Here is an 18,647-nt window from a genome sequence, read left to right as displayed (position 1 = left end):
ATTGGAGTCGGAATGGTCGACTACACTCCACGCAGAATGGAATTCCTGTGGATCCGATGGTACGAGCCCACGGATCAGGTCTCCGACTGGGACACCTTGAGCTTAGATCGAGTCAGATTTCCGCCTATGGCGGACGAGTACTCATTCGATTTCTTGGATCCAGCGCTTGTCCTCAGAGGCTGCCACATCGTACCTGCTTTCGCCAGCCTCAGGAGATACCAAAATGGATTGGGGGTGTCAGCATGTGCAAGGGACAAGGATGATTGGCGGGAATACTATGTCAATCGGTGAGTGAGGGTCTGTTTCACATATAAGTTATATGGAGCTCATCATTTTAGATTCGTGGACCGCGATATGCTGATGCGCTTCCACTTTGGTCTTGGAGTTGGACACATTTACTCTCACCACCCCACTTCACAGGATGTGCCTGTGCCTGGAGGCAGTGCAGAACAAGATGATGGGCAGGTCGTTGACGATTATAATGAAGACGAGGGCCAGGAAGACGATTCTTCAGATGAAGAGGAAGGTGGAGATCTCAGGACGCAAAACGTTCTACAGGGATCAGATTCCAGTAGCGAGTCGCTGATATCTCAATTTAATGAGATGTACGGTAGTGATGTAGAACTAGACTACGAGAACTGATTCGGGATATTTAGGAATGCTGTTCCACCCACGTAATGAGATCCAAGAGGCCGTTGCAGAGATAGACGGTGTTTGTAGCGCTGGGATGGCGCTGAATTATATGACTGATCAAAAATACAGTTCAGAACGTATACGTACATATAATCTGTCGCCGTCGCCCAATACCACTTGATATCCGGCGTATACCTTAAAGGAGCCACATACATGTAATATGCTCAAGGCGCTGTGATGGCCTGTCTCTCAAGCGAGGTATGTACATGTAATATGCACATCTGACTTTAACTTAAGTGTCCTAGGCCCTGTGACTTCTTCGATGGCGCTGCGATGGCCTGTTGCAGGTCGAAAATAATCAAAACTCAAATCAGACGTGCAAATTGCTTTAAATAATCTTTGCATAGACTTTACATTCCAGTTCCTCAGTCACAGTGATGATGTTGGTCGACTCCGTACCGAGCGTCGATGACAATGCTTGTATTTACGGTATCCATCCTCCCAGCTTGCAATATTTCGCTGTCAGTTGTCTTCTTTGTTGTAAACCCAAATACCTTACTCACACTGGATCCTTCAGGGTACGCCCGCCGTTTGCGTGTCATTTGTGGGGTATCTGTGGATAGGCACGCAGCCCATGCTTTATCCTCTCTATGTAAGCATGCAACTTGTATCTCTTTTTATCCTGGGTATCTTATGATGAGCTTAGTGTCCGCCTGCCAGTCTGGATGATGTAAGATTTTTATTTTACGTGTGCTACATGATATACTGACCTTCTCCTCCCAGCTCAAACTAAAACTGTCACTATTTGCTTATTTGCATGCTCCTATGAGTCATGGCACGCCATATGAGCGAGAGGGCAAGGAAGTCCCTGTATTTGTCTTAGCTGTAGGTTCAATCTCGACTGTGCCACGCCTTCCTACTGATTGGTTGTGTGTAGCTGCCTGAAATCATGCCGTTTCTCAATTTGCCATGGTTACGGGAAAATTTTCCTCCACAGCGCCATATACGGTGTGTACGATCATGTATGTCCACCTTATGATTGTATCGTTTCTTGTACTACAATGTCACGGTCGCAGGTTGGGGTGGCTCGCGAACACGAGCCTGAAACTCTGATTCATTTCGCGCAGTATCCTTACGGGTACTACCTCCCCAGTGATCAGTCGGTCAACGGCTCTGAATCAATTCTCCAGACTACATGGGTAGGTTCGTCAGCCATGTCATCAGTGACCGGAACCAGGTCTCTTCCCTGTACCAAGAAAGAGACAGCCAGACACAGTCTCCAAAGAATCATGACGACCTGTCCCAACTGGCGAAGGGGTCTCGCATACCTACGCATCCTCATGAGGGTTCATGTGTGTTGTGGACACTCCGACAACCCACATATTCTCGTAACTGCGGATTATGCTGACCGTAGACGCGAGTTACTCAGAGTCTGCTGGCCTCAAGCCCTCATTCGGGCAGATGTCGCGTCTGAGAATTTAGAAACAGGTCGGGTGCTTAATCCTACATACCATCACATGCTGAATCCTCTATAGTCCTCACCAAAGACACCCAGGTTCCGATGTCAGAGTCCGCAATATTGGCGCTCGTACGTGTCTTGCTTATCTTATTTTGATTTCTCTTATTCCATAATAGGCTCTTCCGTGGATGAGCCAGTTCATGTATGACAATAGAAGAGTAGCTATCTGCTCCATGGACGACAGTCGCATCTTTGGCTTAGGCAACTTCTTTGGGTTAGCTCAAAGACACTGCATTGTGGACTTGCTGCAAATGTTCATACGCCCTTACGCTCATTCGTTACCACTCAGCGTAAGTTCTATGAATTCACTCTTATTATGACAGATGACCTACCTCGTCCAACAGGTCAATTCCTTTGTGAAATTTCTGGAGAACCAGATGGCGAAGGAATTAGTATATCACGTTATATTTCGAACCACGGCCACATGCCGCGTTCGTCTCACCATCGCTGATTTCGAGCCACAAATCTTCAGGAATGCTACAAATCCGCCGGTTGACACACTGGCGTTGATAGGGTCATGCGTAAGTGCCTTCTACTTTCTAGATGCTTCATTCACGTTTGTTTTCACACTAGTGTTATCAAGCGCTGCTGGCAAGACTCGTAGCCATTTGGGGCACAATTGACTCATGCCAGACTATCCATCTGCGAGCCAAGTCCATACAGAACTTCGCGACACAGCCATCTTGCTGATCCTGCAGGTTGAGGACCCGCAGTACGTGCCCTTCATGGGCAAACTAGGAGAGTTGTGCACAATCATGTGAGTTTTTTCAGGATGGGATCTTACTATGTAATGCTGACTCGGAGATGCAGTGAGGCCATGTGTACCGCATTGGCCGGTGAAATGGAGCGACCCATCCTTGACCCAGTAATTGTGTCCAATATTGTACAATTTGTATCTGCAATGAGCCCATGGTCTGAAATGTACTTTGTTCTCCGTCAGACTGTAGACCTTTGATAACGTGACAGTCGTGTACAATTCTTCGAAACAATCTTTAATACTTGCGGACGGAACTAGTCAACAATTACTTGTAGTGAAGTCACTGTTATTTCATTCATGACTTCTAATCTATTTTTGTATTTAGAATTTGATGGCCACGTCTGATTTGATGGCCATCGTCTCCGTATCATGACTCTGATATCGCCATCCAGTGTTATAAGTTATGTGAGCATACTCCTTCCTCTTACTACCCTCTAACATGATGTATTTAGAGTTTGATGGCCAACGTGTCGTGACACGGACATCGCCTTCCTAGCTAGTGTTATAGGTTGTGTAAGCACTCAGCGATCGCGAGAGTATTCCTCAGCCTTCCTCTTGCTACCCTCTAACTTCGACATGTTAAATATCAGCTCCCCTTTTCTTTCTACATATGACACATCTTCAAAGACTCATTTTCTTGGAACTGAGCAGACCGAGACAGCTCTCATATCTTGGCTTCAGAAACAGGACCGCAACACTGTGAGAGTGCTCACATTTCTTGATATTGTCTTCTAACTTCATTTTCAGCTTCCAGCTTCTCTCTATATCACAGCTTCGGTGCTCTTTGGATGGGTCGATACCCACGATCTTATAGCTCTCATGGACGTGAGCCTCAGGGAGGTTGCCATGCAGACGTAACTTCAGCAAGAAGAGGAGAGGAGCTGTGCGGCATTCCGTTCTTGAGGGGGGTGTTTGATGGAGCATAGAATACATCGAGCTCAGATGGAAGTTTCGTTGTTTAGTAATGCTATTGCAAACCTGTCTGAAGAGCTAGAAATCAGATTCTCGAGTAAGCCATGTTCGTCGAGGATTATGTCCGATACTCAAAATTTACTCCTAGTTGGCTCCAACAAGCTAGGATCCACAGTGAAGGATGTCGCATACGCGGGAGCATGCGCGGCGCCCAGCTCGATAATGTTCGATCAGTTCCGACCTACGAAGGCCATTCAAGACAAATGCCATGCATGGCTTATGACGACATCGCATTTTCAAGGCATCGTAGGGCCTGATTCTCATGCAAACCGAACGTTGTTTGGTTCCCCACAAACCATAGACGACGATCCTTATATTTATGAATCCTTTCAAGGGGTGAGTGCTCTTTATACTACGAGGACCCGATGTGCTGATGTTATGCAGCTGGACGATCAATTTCTTTCCCTGCCTCGTTTATTGAGGACTTGGGTTGATAATATGACATATCGTGCATACATGAGCGCGTCCTTTGCAGAAAGCAGATCCCTACACATCGACACTAGCGACGACTTTCAACCAATGAAGTCCAAGACTACGGATATTCTCAAGTCTGACATGCATATCCTGGGCTTGAAGAAGCAGCGTGCACAGGCCGAAGTGGACATGTTTTCTGAGGCCCTAGCACGCATTGCTGAGTTCGAGGGTACCGATGATGGTAGGTATATAAGTCACATCCGTTTTCCTATACTAAGATAAATTCAGGCACACCTCCAGGGAGTGCTGTCACACATGCGTCACTTACATCTGACGATGAATGCTTTGATGAATGCTTTTCAATCTCATACACCTCTTCTTATGGCTCTATAATCATGTAACACTACCCTTGCTTGTAATTGTACCATACCTCGGTTGTAAGTCGGACTGGATCTATGTTATTTGTGCTACCTCTATTTGATTTACTTCGTTTTTGATGACCAATTATTATTGGTTCCGTCCCTGTCTTGACAAGTAGACGACATTGAAGCATTTAGCCTTCAGCCTTAATCGCCTCTAGGTCGTTTACCCACATCCGAGCCACTCGATGTCTCCGAGTCCTCACTCACAGACTACTAATCCATTTTGTTGGATTGTTTCAGTGAAGGTACGATTTCTATTAGTACTATAACACGACCGTTCTAACCCTTGCGTACCCACGTTGCCTACTGTTCGCAGGGTGTGAGAGCGTTGATCCTCTGAGCTCGAGCCAACGTGTCGACCAGTCTCAGTGGCCTGCAAGGTCTGACGGCACTCGTGGAACTACGATCACTCCGATAGCAACGCATAAGTTCCTAGGAGTCATCCTAGATCAAGCATTAAGATGGAAACCCCACATAGCTCACGCCATCGCAAAAGGCACAGCTTCTGTTATGCAGCTGCGTCGCATCTCCTCCACTTCCACAGGCATACCTCTCTCACTGATGCGTCAGTTATACCTTTCAGTAGCTATGCCTAAAATGTTATACGCAGTCGATCTGTGGTTTCGCCCTCTATTCACCGGTATTGACGACAAGCAACAATCCGGATCCATAGGAGTGGCCCGTCGACTAGGTCGAGTTCAAAGAGTAGCGGCATTAAGTATTACGGGGGCAATGCGCTCTACGGCTACTGACACCCTAAAAGTACACGCGAAGCTACTACCAATGGAACATAGAATGCAGAACCTCTGCTACCAGGCCGCTGTACGTCTTGCTGCACATCCCCCGTCCCATCCGCTACGTGATCCAGTCCGCAAAGCTGCCAGGAAATATGTCAAATGTCATCGATCATCTCTCCACCATCTATATCACGCCTCCCAACTCGACATTACCTCTATCGAAACCATCACTCATAGCAGACATCCCCCGAATGGCCGAAACTCATAATCTACTGTCATTGCTGAGTCCAGGGAACAAGATATCAAGAACCACACCGCCAATAAGGACGAAATCAAGATATATTGCGATGGATCAGGTATAGATGATCATATAGGAGAGGCGGCAATCCTATACAGACAAGGACAGAGTCACCCGCGCATATTACGTTTTCATCTCGGAACCAGCAAAAAAAACACTGTCTGTGAGGTGGAATCAGTAGGCCCAACGTTAGCAGCTCAACTCCTTTCCCAAGAAGAGGACATTACATACCTGGTGTCAATCTATGTCGATAATCAAGCGTCCATTAAATTAGGTGATCGGTTCTCAACTAAACCAGGCCATTATTTGATCGACCACTTCCGTAGCGCAATCGATAACCTAGAGAAAGTTAGCCGAGACCGTAACTTCAAGGTCAATGTCCATTAGATATCAGGGCATGACGGAGTAGAAGGCATTCTCAGCAGCAAGCCACACTGGACCCAACCTACTACTTACTTTTCTTCCGCACTCCATTCACTCCCCTCGTGCAAAGAATGCTTCGGCGATCCGAGTACATGTATATCCCATAACACACGACAGGCCCAAAATACACACGAACTGTACCAATACGGCCTACACAACTTACGATTGGTTCGAGTTTTGCCATAGATTCGCTTTCAACTATTCACATCAATACTTTGCAGGGATCTAGGCGGCGATACTCAGTCAGACTGATCAACGTTCTTTTTTAACGATATTCGCAGCCTGATCTGTTCCTGAGTCTTCACTGGCACGAGACATGCTAGGATTGGAGGCTTGATCTGATGCTACATGCTGTTACAATGTTGTAGGATTGAGTATAAATTTTTCTTAAAAAAATATCAAGCATTCGTCGAATGGATGCAAAATATTGTGATACAGTCAAGTAGGTTATCCGACAATCGTCATTAATCAACGAGGATGGTGAGATTGAAGCTTTTCGTAAAGGGCGCATACTTGGGCTTCCCGCTAGACATAGTACTCGTCACCTTCCTCACCCTTCCTTTAGGTATCTCACCCAACGTCTCCCCGCCGTCAGCATTGCCCTCCCTTGGATCGCGAACGTCAACACAAACTGATGCAAAATGCGGAGGCACGTACTGTTTGTTCACTACTACCCGCCGCCTCAGCCTGAGTGTAATCGTTCGACATCGTACTACTTCCTCCACCTCCCCCTTCGTTGGGCACCGACAACAGTCCTGACATAAATTAGTAGATATCGATGTGACACGCGTAAGTTACTCACTGCTTTTTGTTTGCCCATAGCTCAAATTATTTTTCAGTGACTGATTAGGAAGAACAGCGAAACAATGTGAATATTTCGCAAATGGCAGTCGTAAGAGATTGGAGCACTCAATACAACCGTCAAGCAGCCCCGTTGTCTCTAACACCCGCTTATGTCACGATACTGATGGGCACGCACACATTCACCCAATTCCCAATTTGAATGCTCGCTATACTAGTAGCGACATCACTCAATTCTAACGCATCCGCACGCATGCGAACCAGCCTCCACCCAGGCGTCCAACCGAAACTCGAAGTCCTTCGCGTACTCTGAGTACGCAGACAAGAAGATCATCGTAGGAAGGGATAAGTTGGATGTCGTCGAGGGGTTTTTGCAAAAGGTGACTATTCTTTCTCACATGGTTGTATTGTTGTTGATTTGTTGGCTGTTCCTTGCACCATCATTCAAATTGTCGGTATAACACCAGCTCCGTGCGTTTGAGGAGCTCTTGCATGATTACCCAGAGTGGCAGCGCAAACTGTCATCCTTATTCAGGTGTGCTGTCATCTGACTGCAATACTCATATATTGATGAATGACTCTACATACCGTTTACAGCCGCCGTTTTCTGCATTAACAGACTCCCCAAAGCTCGAGCGTCTTGAAGTCTCGTAAACCGTCGCGCAGATCAATCACTCGGAGTTTGGACTTTGCACACGTACACCACCAGTGCGTGCATTTTTTTATCACGTCTTCACCTGTCTTATTTTATCTATCGCATTTACTTTCGCCTTCTCCTTGCACACATCACCTCCAAGTCTGCGACAACTCCAACAGTCACCAAACCCTCAGAGAGGACGAAATCCACGCGCTGCAGATTTCGGAGTGATAATGCCCCTCAGGGACGGAATGAATACGACTTCCGAGTCGACGGAGTTCGTGGTCGCAGAAGAGCACACGATCGCTGTAAACAAGGTCTGTGCGTGTGGTTCTTATATGCGTGCAGATTGACAGTTCATACAAGGGGGAAATCGTCAAGCATTTATTATACTATCATTGAAACCCTGGAGTCATGTCCATCTTTTGCGCTGGTGATGACAACGTCTGTTCCATCTCTCCCCCTCTGATGATCTCACTCACTCACAGGTCTTTTTACAGTGTCTTTACACCACCGGGTGTGACGGAACGATATGAGCCTGCATTGCCATTCAACTCTCTGCCACCATTTAGCTCTGCACACTGCCAATTCGCTGTATCACAACCCCCGCTATCTTGGATACCTTCGCAGCGATTCAGAGTTTCAAAATGTTGATCTTGGTAAAACTGATGACGTTCTGAACACGCTAGTTGCCAGTATGCCCCAAACCGTTGTGATGAAGGAACTGACTTCTGATAGTTTTGTATCTATTTTTGGAAGCGTGCGTAGTAAAGTTACGCTTTCACAACAGGTATGGTCTTTTTTTACTGTGAAGATTGCTCTAAACTTCTCGAAGGAGCAACCTATTCAAGTTTAAATTTGCAACCTCCGATTGTCACCTTTGCAAGGGCAAATTATCGTGTGCTTCGCAAATCCTCTGCGGTCAGCACCCACCATTCCCTCGCCTTCCACCTATCATTGCCATCCTGATGACGGTCACGTTCATTGTTGCACAGTAGCTACCAGCGCGAACTAGCAAGTGCATACTATGCCCTCTATTGGGACAACATTGAAGGAGGTCAGTACTTACATTTGATCTGAGGACACACTACTGACGCAGTGTTCTAGGAATACAAGAAAAAGATTGCGGTGCGGGTGAGTATGATGATTCGTGCCTGCTCTAGTACTCGGTGAAATTGCCGAGAAGACCATGGCAAGTCATCTACTAATGTACATGAAATTCATAGGGGTGGCATCATATGGTTTTTACCGGACGAATCAGACTTTAGATTTGGTATTGATGGATTTTACGTCAGATTTGGTATGTTTACGTGCCGCAATCTGATACAATACCGATAATGCCCGTGTGCGCGAGTCCTAAGTCTATTATGAGAACACTGATCAATAACGATTCTGTACTAGGAAGGAACAAGATAGATAATTAATGACTTTTAGTACGTGGAATTATCTTTTGTTGTGCCACATGAACAACTTTCCGTACAAGCTGGCTATTATTGACCAGTTAACAGGTATCTATGATCACCATTGCTTCTATGGTACTACTCTATCGAGTCGAGATGTGAATTCCTCGTTTCTGCACAGGGGAGAATTTCACATTGAAACATTGCTGGGACTGAAGTTGAACAACGCTGAATTACATAATGAACGAAGTCGTGAAATGGCAGCAGATTTGGCGGGAGCAATTTTTCAATACACGTGACGCGACACGTCTTTTGCTTTTTCCTTGTGTTATCAGGTCAAAATTTAGTAGCGTGGCTCTTGGCATGTGTGGGAAGGAAAAGGATGCAGAGCATGAACTGAGTGAGTCTTTGATTGCTCGACCATAGAATTTTAACTCTGACCTGAGACCAGCCTCTGACCCCGGTTTCGTTGCATTCTTTTCCAAACTCCCAAAGAAATCTCCTGAAACTGGAACGATCCGTCTATTTGATCGCACAGACTACTACTCTGTCCACGGGCAGGATGCTCACTATGTCGCAACACACGTCTTTCGTACCAACTCCGTCCTCAAGTGTCTAGGTGCTGGAGGCAAGGCTGGTGGTCTTCCGAGTGTCACGCTCACTGCGGCCAGCCATACCCTGGCTCGCCCATTTTTGCGAGATACCCTTACATCTAAACAGCTATGCGTAGAAATATTGGTGCCCGCACCTGGGCAGGGAAGGAAAGCTTCCAAATTCATTTTGGAAACATCGGAGGTGAGTAAGTAATGTCTTGTCTTTATAGCCATAATTAACCATTCGAAAGGCATCACCTGGAAATCTCCAAGCTGTTGAAGACCTTCTCTTTGTCAGCTCCGATGTTACATCGGCACCTATCGTTTTAGCTGTCAAAGTATCATCATCTTCAGTCACGAACAAAGCCAAGACCAAGTCAATCGGCATTGTCTTCGCGGATACCAGTGTGAGGGAGTTCGGAGTTGCTGACTGCATTGACAACGATCTTTTCTCGAACCTTGAGGTGGGTGTACTTAGTTGCAGACCGTCATCGCTATCTCCTCACACTGGTTGAATAGTCTCTTGTTCATACGACTTTCAGTCAAAGAAGCCATTATTCCCACTGGAACAACAGACCGCGACCTCGACTTGAGCAAGCTAAAAGCCGTGTTCGAGAGGTGTGTTGTGGTTGTGACTGAACGTAAACCAAGTAAGTCAACATTCATGCAGTTTCTTAAGTCCATCTAATTCCAGGTCCTACTAGTAGGCGAGTTTACTCCAAAACATGTCCAAGACGACGTTAAAAATCAACGATCGACTCAGAAACGGATTCAGACTCTGCTGCTTCGATTCGTGGGTTTTGATATCTTAACTGCTCAAGCAACACTCACAATATCATCTAGCTGAGCTCTCCCTTCCTTCAGCCCTGTCTGCACCTTCTGCCTCGATCAGCTATCTTTCTCTCCTTTCTGATCCTTCCAATCACGGGGCATACAAGTTACGGACACACGATCTAGCACGATGTATGCGCTTGGATGCTAGTGCATTGCGTGCACTGAATCTGATTGACGCCCCTGGGAGTGCTGTAAGTCATTCAAGATGCAGTTCATACTGATATCTTCCCTGCTAACGGTCGCCCTGTAGGGAAGTATCAATAAACATGCAACCCTCCTTGGTCTGCTAAATAAATGCAAGACTGCTCAATGAACTAGGCTTCTCGGGACATGGCTTAAGCAACCCTTGGTAAATCTGCACGAAACACGTATGCCCGTTTCTTACTCCACTTGACGTAACAAAACTTTAGCCTTGCAAGTAAACGGCAAGACCTTGTGGAGACATTTGTGGATGATGGATCTTCTCGGAGAAAACTGCAGGTTAGTACAATACCCTTTGTCAAGGGCGTCATTTATTTTCATTCCGCAGGATGACTACTTGAAGCTAATGCCTGACCTCCACCGACTAAGCAAACGATTCAAGAAATCTATCGCATCTCTTGAGGATGTTGTGAGCGTATATCAAGTGATCCTCAAGGTACTTTGCTTCAATTCCTGGCCCTCAGTGTTATTTACTTTACCCAACTAGCTGCCTGGTTTTCTCGAGACTCTCGAAGGTGTCCAGTACAAACACAAGGAGCACAAGGAGCTTATCGATGAAATTTATATCAAGCCTTTCCAGGTGCGCATGTCATAGTTTCGTCGAATTACATCATCACCGCTCCCTCTAACACCTGCTATTACCAGGCTGTCAACGAGAATCTCGTCAAATATGGTGAAATGGTAGAGTCAACGCTAGATCTTGAAGAACTCGAAAATCATAATTACGTGATCAAGCCTGACTATGACGAGCGTCTGTAAGTTCTGGCAGATAAACTTGTGGAGGTTCATATTATGTCTATCAGAATGATGGCGAACAGGGCTGACGTTTTCTCAGATCTGGGATGGTCTTGATGCTGAACATCGTGCGACCGGCAAGATACTGCTTCAGGTTGATGAAGAATGTAAGCTTCCCGTACTGCGAGATTCCATGAGCCCACATACCTATCAGGATGCGAAAGCCATCATGCGGAACAACAAATATATTGAACTCGGGACTGTCAAGAGCGGAGTCTACTTTACAACCAAGAAGCTAAAAGCACTTTCCATGGACCATCAAGAGGCTACGCATGAATATCAGCAAATGCAGAGCGGGTTAGTGAAGGAAGTTGTGAGCATTGTATGTAAGATACTCCTTTCATTACTACTTTCGCATTCACATATGCCTTTTCCTTCGCACAGCAACATCATGATATACATCTGTACTAGAGAATCTCGACCACATCATTGCACACCTAGACGTTATCATCAGGTGAGCCCTGTGACTGGAGCTTGCACATGTGGTAACGATCATCTAGTTTCGCTCATGTTTCTGTAAATGCTCCTGAGCCATACGTGAAACTGAAAGTCTTGGAGAAAGGCGAGTTTTGGAGATGATGTTTGACGCAGGAATTGATCAACGCACATCAGGTTCTAGCGGCTTAATATTACGCGACGCGCAGCATCCTTGCCTCGAAGTTCAGGACGATATCATAAGCTTCATTCTAAATGATGTGGAAATGGTGAAGGGTAAGGTTTATGGCACTGTCACCGTTACATGTGTCATGTGCCGGCTTGTGAATTTCAGATAATCAGTAGTAGGTGCTGCTCCTGTACCATTCCAACAGAGCTAACCTACCTATCGTTCGCGAATGCCCTTCTCAACTTGAACCTACCTCATAGGTTGGAGTCATTGCTCTCATGGCACAGACTGGATGTTTTTTCCTTGCTCGGAGGCAACATTACTGATTTTTGATTCGGTGCTTTGCCGTGTGGGTGCAGGCAGTGACAGTCAGTTGAAGGGTGTCTCGACTATCATGGCCGAGATGCTTGAGACTGCTTTGATCCTCCGAGTAAGTGGTATCTACACAATCTTTCTTCTGTCTGACTGTCGTGCACTGTTCAGTCTGCTACTCAAGATTCTCTCATTATCATCGATGAGCTCGGCCGCGGTATGTCTTCTGTTGGACGATGAAGCATGTTTTGTCAATATTTGCCTTGTCTTCAGGAACTTCAATGTATGACGGATTCGGCCTGGCATGGTCTATATCTGAGTATGAGAACAACATTTATTTCCTGAAGTCGTATCTGATGGCACCCAAAGGCATATTGCACCCCACATCCGCACTTTCTGCTTGTTTGCTACTCACTTTCACGAGTTGACTGCCCTCGACCAGGAGCTTCCTCACGTGAAAAACCTCCACGTTGTGGCTCATGTGAACCAAGAAGATGCATCTGCGCTGCGTGAGAAGGATATCACGCTCTTGTACAAGGTCAAACCAAATGTGTTTTGATTTTCCAACCAAACCTTTTTCTCTGAAACTTTTGGATGAAGGTGTTTCGGACCAAAGCTTCAGTATCCACATTGCGCAACTGGCCAACTTCACCGAAAATGTGGTCAAAGTCAGTTCTGGATAGAATTGTTCTTACAATGTCCGCTGACCGTGTTTTAGCTCACAAAATGGAAAGCTGATGAACTAGAAGATTTCACGACTGGTAATTGTCACAAAAAACGTCAGGAATCTGTCGCGCTGATGTTTGCTGAGTAGGACAACAATCAGAACCTGAGGATTCAGACAAAGTCATCGATCACTCACGAGTTGGCATGTGATAATGCCTGAGGAGGTAGTAGAGATATGTTGTTTTTGGGGAGATGCCTGGACTTGGGAGGAGGAGGTGAAGGGGTATTCAAGTTTGTGAGTGTGCGTCGTGCTGGGTATAGATTTTTTTGTCTTCAGATGTGATTGTGTCCTTAGAATTTCTATAGACCAATTATTAATGTTTTGCAAGTGTTGGAGTTGTCCCTGATAATATGTTGGAGAAGCTCACCTGGAGGCTCTTGTTAAAGTCTGCCCATGATAATGATGACAAGGAATATGAGCCTGATTGCCAGTCAGTTGTCAGTCAGATCTCCAGGCTCATCAAAAGCATGTCAAATGAGGGCGGGCCCGGGAGGAGATGGATTGAAGATGGAGTCATCTGGTCATTTATAATATAATTCAGGACATCAGGTTATAATACATTGTCAAGTCATTGTCACAATTGTCATTTGTGCAGGTACTTACTAGTAACATGAAATGGGTGTCACAACATGTTATAAGTTTGATCATCAGCCAGCCAAATAATGTGTACTATTGAAGGCTACTTGTCACATTGATCTCTACTTATAAGATGCATATCAAAATGGCATGTCTCTAGCATAGTTGTATACTCTTCCATATACTTGTCACATACTTGTAATATGTATACCGAGATGACATGTCGCTGACATAGTCATATATTTCTTCATATATTTGTTGCATATTTGTGAGACAGATATCAAAATGAGATGCCTCTAGCATAGTCATATATTCTTACATATACTTGTTGCATACTTGTAAGACACATATCGAGATGTCATGTCCCTGCCTGACATAGTCATATATCCTTCCATATACTTGTTACATACTTGTAATATATATACCGAGATGACATGCCCCTGACATAGTCATATATTTCTTCATATACTTGTTGCATACTTGTAAGACACATATCGAGATGTCATGACTCTAGCATAGTTGTATACTCTTCCATATACTTGTCACATACTTGTAATATGTATACCAAGATGACATGTCGCTGACATAGTCATATATTTCTTCATATATTTGTTGCATATTTGTAAGATGCATATCAAAATGGCATGTCTCTAGCATAGTCATATATCCTTCCATATACTTGTTACATACTTGTAATATGTATACCGAGATGACATGCCCCTGACATAGTCATATATTTCTTCATATACTTGTTACATACTTGTAAGACACATATCGAGATGTCATGTCCCTGACATAGTCATATATTCTTACATATACTTGTTGCATACTTGTAAGACATATATCGAGATGTCATGTCCCTGACATAGTTATATATTTCTCCATATATTTGTTGCATATTTGTAAGATGCATATCAAAATGGCATATCTCTAGCATAGTCATATATTCTTCCATATACTTGTTACATACTTGTAATATGTATACCGAGATGACATGCCCCTGACATAGTCATATATTTCTTCATATATTTGTTGCATATTTGTAAGATGTATATCAAAATGAGATGCCTCTAGCATAGTCATATATTTCTCCATATACTTGTTGCATACTTGTAAGACACATATCGAGATGTCATGTCCCTGACATAGTCATATATTTCTTCATATATTTGTCACATATTTGTAAGATGTATATCAAAATGAGATGCCTCTAGCATGTCATATATTTCTTCATATATTTGTTGTAAATTTGTGAGATAGGTATCAAAATGACATATCTCTAGCATAGTTATATATTCTTCCATATACTTGTTACATAATCATAAGATGGATATCAAAATGGCATGTCCTTGGCATAGTCATATATTTCTTCATATATTTGTTGCATATTTGTAAGATGCATATCAAAATGACATTTCCCTGACACAGTCATATATTTCTTCACATAATTGTCATATATTTGTGAGAGGCATATCAAAATGATATGTTCCTAGCATAGCTATATATCCCTTCATATATTTGTTGTATACTTATAAGATGCATAGCAAATTGATATGTCCTTGACATTGTCATGTATTTCTTCATACACATGTTGTGCAAAGATCATAATATGTAATTCTAAATCTAGATGTATCATAATGGGTTTTATTTGTCAGGTCTAACTGGTCATATCAATTTTGAGTTGTTTTCCTGATGTGGTGGTGCGAGTGCTGGGCGCACAAAGATAGGCGCTGGCGACGTGACGCGTATGACGTCGTTGTTGTTGCTGGGGGTAGAGTCTTCAATGTGAGTACTCACTTTCAGCGTGCCCAAAGTCTCGTCTCCTCGAGTTCCTCTTTCCTCCTTCATCTCTATACCATCCCTTCTCCCTTCCTCGATTCTCTTGTCCTTTCGTCTTCGCGTGTTGTCCGCGTGTGTTTGCATCGCGTCAACACTTGTTGACGCGTTTCGGGCGCGCGCGCTGTGAACGTGGAGTTGGTGGACTTGGGAAGGTGCGTTAGGTGCCGGTGTTGGTGGTGGTGCTGGTTGTAGCATGCACGCGGGAAGTATGGCGTCCGCTATTACTGATGCAGGAGGTGCTACCATTTATGGAAGGCACGGGTATAGCTGGGGTACGGGTAAGAGCGCGGGTCTTAGAATCCCGACCCGTACCCGTACCCCAGTAGTACCCGTACCCGTGCAGATCCCTAAGCACCAGATCTACACTGTGGAATTTCTGAATCCGGATGGAGCTCGTGTCGCCAGCGATGACCTAGAACTACTTGAGAGGAGATGTGATGGATCCTTAACCTCCATACCAGAATCCCGGATGTTCCCCTCCTTTCGCCACCTATACTTCATTACCCCGGACGACAGGGTTTATGAAGTACATTTTGGTCATCACATTGTTTCCACCATTACCTTCCCGCGCCGTGCTGAGGTGGCGGTGCATGGCGCATTGGCATCGCAAAGTAAATTATCTACTATTGTTACATAGCTGCCAGTATTGGTGCAGCCTACTCTTGATCAATGAACCCACATGCATTAAGTCCTCTGGCGAATGAAGTAAGCCTCAGTGTGGGGCCATCGGCCCGTCTTCATCACATTCGCCCTTTTCATCAGCGGTGACTCCCAATACCTCGCAAGTTCTGTCATTGGTCAGCGGGGTAGCGAAGAGAACCGTAGTCTTCATTTGACTCATGCCTGATCTGATGGATATCATTGGAGCAAAGATCATTCTGTTGAACCCAGGAGGATGTAATGTACATTATATGCAACCAATCGCGATTCAAAGATAGTGCATCGTCATCTTCCTGTCGACGAACCGATTCAAATTGGTCGATGTGGTCGAGTCGGTGGAGTAAATTATGTGCTTACCTTCTAGTTGACCCAGTCCCCTTGACCTGAGTCACGACGTTTTGAAGGCCTGTCGTCTGGCAGCTAGGATTCCGGATAACATTAAAACCTATCTTAAATATTTCTAACCCTGCTGTGATTGCCCCATGATTCTAACAGGAAAGTCACTAGGTAAACTAGTACTTATAGGTAATACTGATGCTATTGGAAGTCAGGTGGTGATTGCACTACTTCGCATAGTATATAATGGTCGCCTTCAAGTTCCCATAGCACTTTCAAAGCATTCTCTAGTACTTACCCTACCGCCTCCACTCAAAGTCGGTATATCCACTCTTAACCATACTACGATGACCATTCTCACATCCTTATTTAGATCATATTATGCCTGGAAGTACTCTTCCTCCTTTCCCCAACGATGTTCGAACACATCCACTCTCGATTATTGATTATGAGCTCATCAAGGCTGGGGATGTGGAGGAAGTAAATCGACTGTGGGAGGCTGCGACGACTATCGGATTCTGGTAGTACGTCATGTTTAAATATTTTATTGAATTTGCGCCGGACCTAACTCTAACAGTTTAAAGAATCATGGCGCAGACCAAGAAGTCAGCGAGATGTTTGATATGGGAGCTGAGACAATGGCTTTGCCCTTCGAAGAACTTATGGCGTTCGAGCAAGGAGACAACGGTCGATCTTTCGGGTTGGTTTTGATCTAGCTCATGAGCGCCTCTCTTTTATACGGGTTCCTTATCAGATACAAGAAAGCAGGGGCTAATGCGATTGATGCAGCTGGTAGGATTTCTAGACCAATCTACTACTAAGTAGTAGGCTAACGCAAATGCAGGCACCTTGGACTCTGTCGAATTCATAAACGTTTCTAAGGATGATGCTCTGGCATACCCGCAGGTCATTCACCGCACCTACCCATCGACCGTAAATGCTCGCATGGAAAACACGATTGCACCATTTGCCCGCAAAGGTCTCGAAGTGACATATGTTGTATTGAATATATTCAACGACAAGCTTGGACTGCCGAAAGGGACTTTGGAGAGTCTGCATGACATGGAGGAGCATAGTGGTAGTGAGACTAGATGTATTCGTAACCCTCCTGTGCAGATTAAAGAAGCAGCGAAAATCCCTGCTATAGGTGCGCATACTGATTTCGGCAGCTTGGTGGGTACCTGGACACCACGTGGGTTTTGTCTTCTTAATCAAACTTTACCAGAGCTTCTTGCACAATCGCCTCGGTGGACTCCAAGTACTTCCCCCAGGTCACGAAGAGTGGTCCTACATTCGAGTGAGCACGAGTCTGGTGCTCGCGTGCACGTACAACAGACACTTATCTACTGATAGCCCATCCCTGGACATGCTGTCTGCAATATTGGAGATGCGTTATCTCTTTTCAGCGGAGGCATCCTGCAATCTAACATTCACCGTGTTGTGTGCGTGCATGAGTACTTGAATTGTCAACCTTGCTAATCTGTCGAATGACTGTGGATAGTGCACCTCCTGGTGTACAGGCTGAATATGAGCGGTGGTCCTTGGTTTTCTTCCCCCGCCCGGGCAACTCGAAGGTCCTGCGGGCTCTTGTCGAATCCGGTCATATTATTGCAGAAGCGGTGAAGAAGCGACCTGACAAAAATTTCGAGACTGGTTCTACTGCTGCAGAGTGGTTCGCGAGAAGAATCAAGAATCAGAGAATCAATAACAGATTGGTAAGCACTCCATCAGTCTGTTGCAGTGGATGTGACCATAGTAACCGGAATATTGTAGGGACCAGAAACGTGGGCTACAAGCCGAGGGACAGAGCATACTCCGACAGTGGTTTAGGCTACAAATTGTCTTTCCCGGTCAATAGCCAATTCGAACCAAGCAGAAAGATGCAGTCAGATTTCAGGCATAGGATTGTGGAAGAAAGGTGCTTGTATTGAATATTGAGGTTTGGTGTATTGTATGTTGTAGCTTCATGAAATTACTTCTGTAGAGACCGACACATCAAGAACAAGGACAAATCTAGACCGAGTACAGCTATACTCTAACAACAAATAGAAAACAAGACATACCCATCCCGAACATTCGCGATGGAGGGCGTAGATAGCACATGACACAACATTGGCCCGATCATGATGGACTCCATCGCGATCCGCTTCATCATAT

At 45.0% G+C, this 18,647-nt stretch overlaps 4 protein-coding genes across 4 annotated transcripts; 3 read left to right on the top strand and 1 right to left on the bottom strand.

Annotated features, from left to right (window-relative positions):
- Positions 1-870: 870 nt before the first annotated feature.
- HD556DRAFT_1308592 (uncharacterized protein) lies at positions 871-2,300 on the top strand (the record flags this gene model as incomplete). The annotated part of the gene is made up of 10 exons (XM_041300159.1): positions 871-891; positions 1,041-1,154; positions 1,211-1,285; positions 1,340-1,363; positions 1,417-1,518; positions 1,571-1,645; positions 1,710-1,836; positions 1,890-1,985; positions 2,189-2,221; positions 2,269-2,300. 10 exons carry the CDS (start codon positions 871-873, stop codon positions 2,298-2,300), a joined length of 699 nt encoding a protein of 232 aa, XP_041159871.1.
- Positions 2,301-7,846: 5,546 nt separating this feature from the next.
- Positions 7,847-13,615, top strand: HD556DRAFT_1479045 (muts domain V-domain-containing protein; the record flags this gene model as incomplete). The annotated part of the gene is made up of 30 exons (XM_041308574.1): positions 7,847-7,934; positions 8,186-8,308; positions 8,352-8,373; positions 8,609-8,670; positions 8,721-8,747; positions 8,777-8,913; positions 9,122-9,171; positions 9,349-9,413; positions 9,465-9,808; positions 9,858-10,070; positions 10,091-10,256; positions 10,450-10,631; positions 10,691-10,721; positions 10,759-10,789; positions 10,851-10,920; positions 10,970-11,077; positions 11,129-11,221; positions 11,287-11,396; positions 11,477-11,543; positions 11,591-11,758; positions 11,878-11,890; positions 12,049-12,147; positions 12,400-12,470; positions 12,524-12,569; positions 12,626-12,659; positions 12,722-12,861; positions 12,953-13,020; positions 13,071-13,162; positions 13,194-13,313; positions 13,408-13,615. The coding sequence occupies 30 exons, from the start codon at positions 7,847-7,849 to the stop codon at positions 13,613-13,615; spliced, it is 3,048 nt and encodes a 1,015-aa protein (XP_041159870.1).
- Positions 13,616-15,312: 1,697 nt separating this feature from the next.
- On the bottom strand, positions 15,313-16,086 carry HD556DRAFT_1308590 (uncharacterized protein; the record flags this gene model as incomplete). Its single annotated transcript, XM_041300158.1, has 4 exons — positions 15,313-15,420; positions 15,453-15,733; positions 15,807-15,906; positions 15,991-16,086. The coding sequence occupies 4 exons, from the start codon at positions 16,084-16,086 to the stop codon at positions 15,313-15,315; spliced, it is 585 nt and encodes a 194-aa protein (XP_041159869.1).
- Positions 16,087-16,631: 545 nt separating this feature from the next.
- On the top strand, positions 16,632-18,495 carry HD556DRAFT_1374143 (uncharacterized protein). The gene is made up of 9 exons (XM_041303033.1): positions 16,632-17,014; positions 17,068-17,190; positions 17,245-17,282; positions 17,335-17,663; positions 17,716-17,787; positions 17,844-17,932; positions 17,992-18,205; positions 18,264-18,361; positions 18,423-18,495. The coding sequence occupies exons 1-8, from the start codon at positions 16,872-16,874 to the stop codon at positions 18,318-18,320; spliced, it is 1,065 nt and encodes a 354-aa protein (XP_041159868.1). The 5' UTR covers positions 16,632-16,871; the 3' UTR covers positions 18,321-18,361; positions 18,423-18,495.
- The last annotated feature ends 152 nt before the right edge of the window (positions 18,496-18,647 follow it).

This window comes from Suillus plorans, assembly GCF_016647745.1.
Source record: "Suillus plorans strain S12 chromosome Unknown HD556scaffold_30, whole genome shotgun sequence".
NCBI classification, from domain to species: domain Eukaryota; kingdom Fungi; phylum Basidiomycota; class Agaricomycetes; order Boletales; family Suillaceae; genus Suillus; species Suillus plorans.
This window is presented reverse-complemented; position numbering and strand designations above follow the sequence as displayed.

Bases quoted from the DNA above. Each gene is read 5' to 3' on its own strand.
- HD556DRAFT_1374143 (XM_041303033.1), top strand. From the start codon at position 16,872: ATGCCTGGAAGTACTCTTCCTCCTTTCCCCAACGATGTTCGAACACAT. The intron at 17,015-17,067 runs GTACGTCATGTT...TAACTCTAACAG, and splicing joins ACGACTATCGGATTCTGGTA to TTTAAAGAATCATGGCGCAG. The intron at 18,206-18,263 runs GTAAGCACTCCA...GGAATATTGTAG, and splicing joins AGAGAATCAATAACAGATTG to GGACCAGAAACGTGGGCTAC.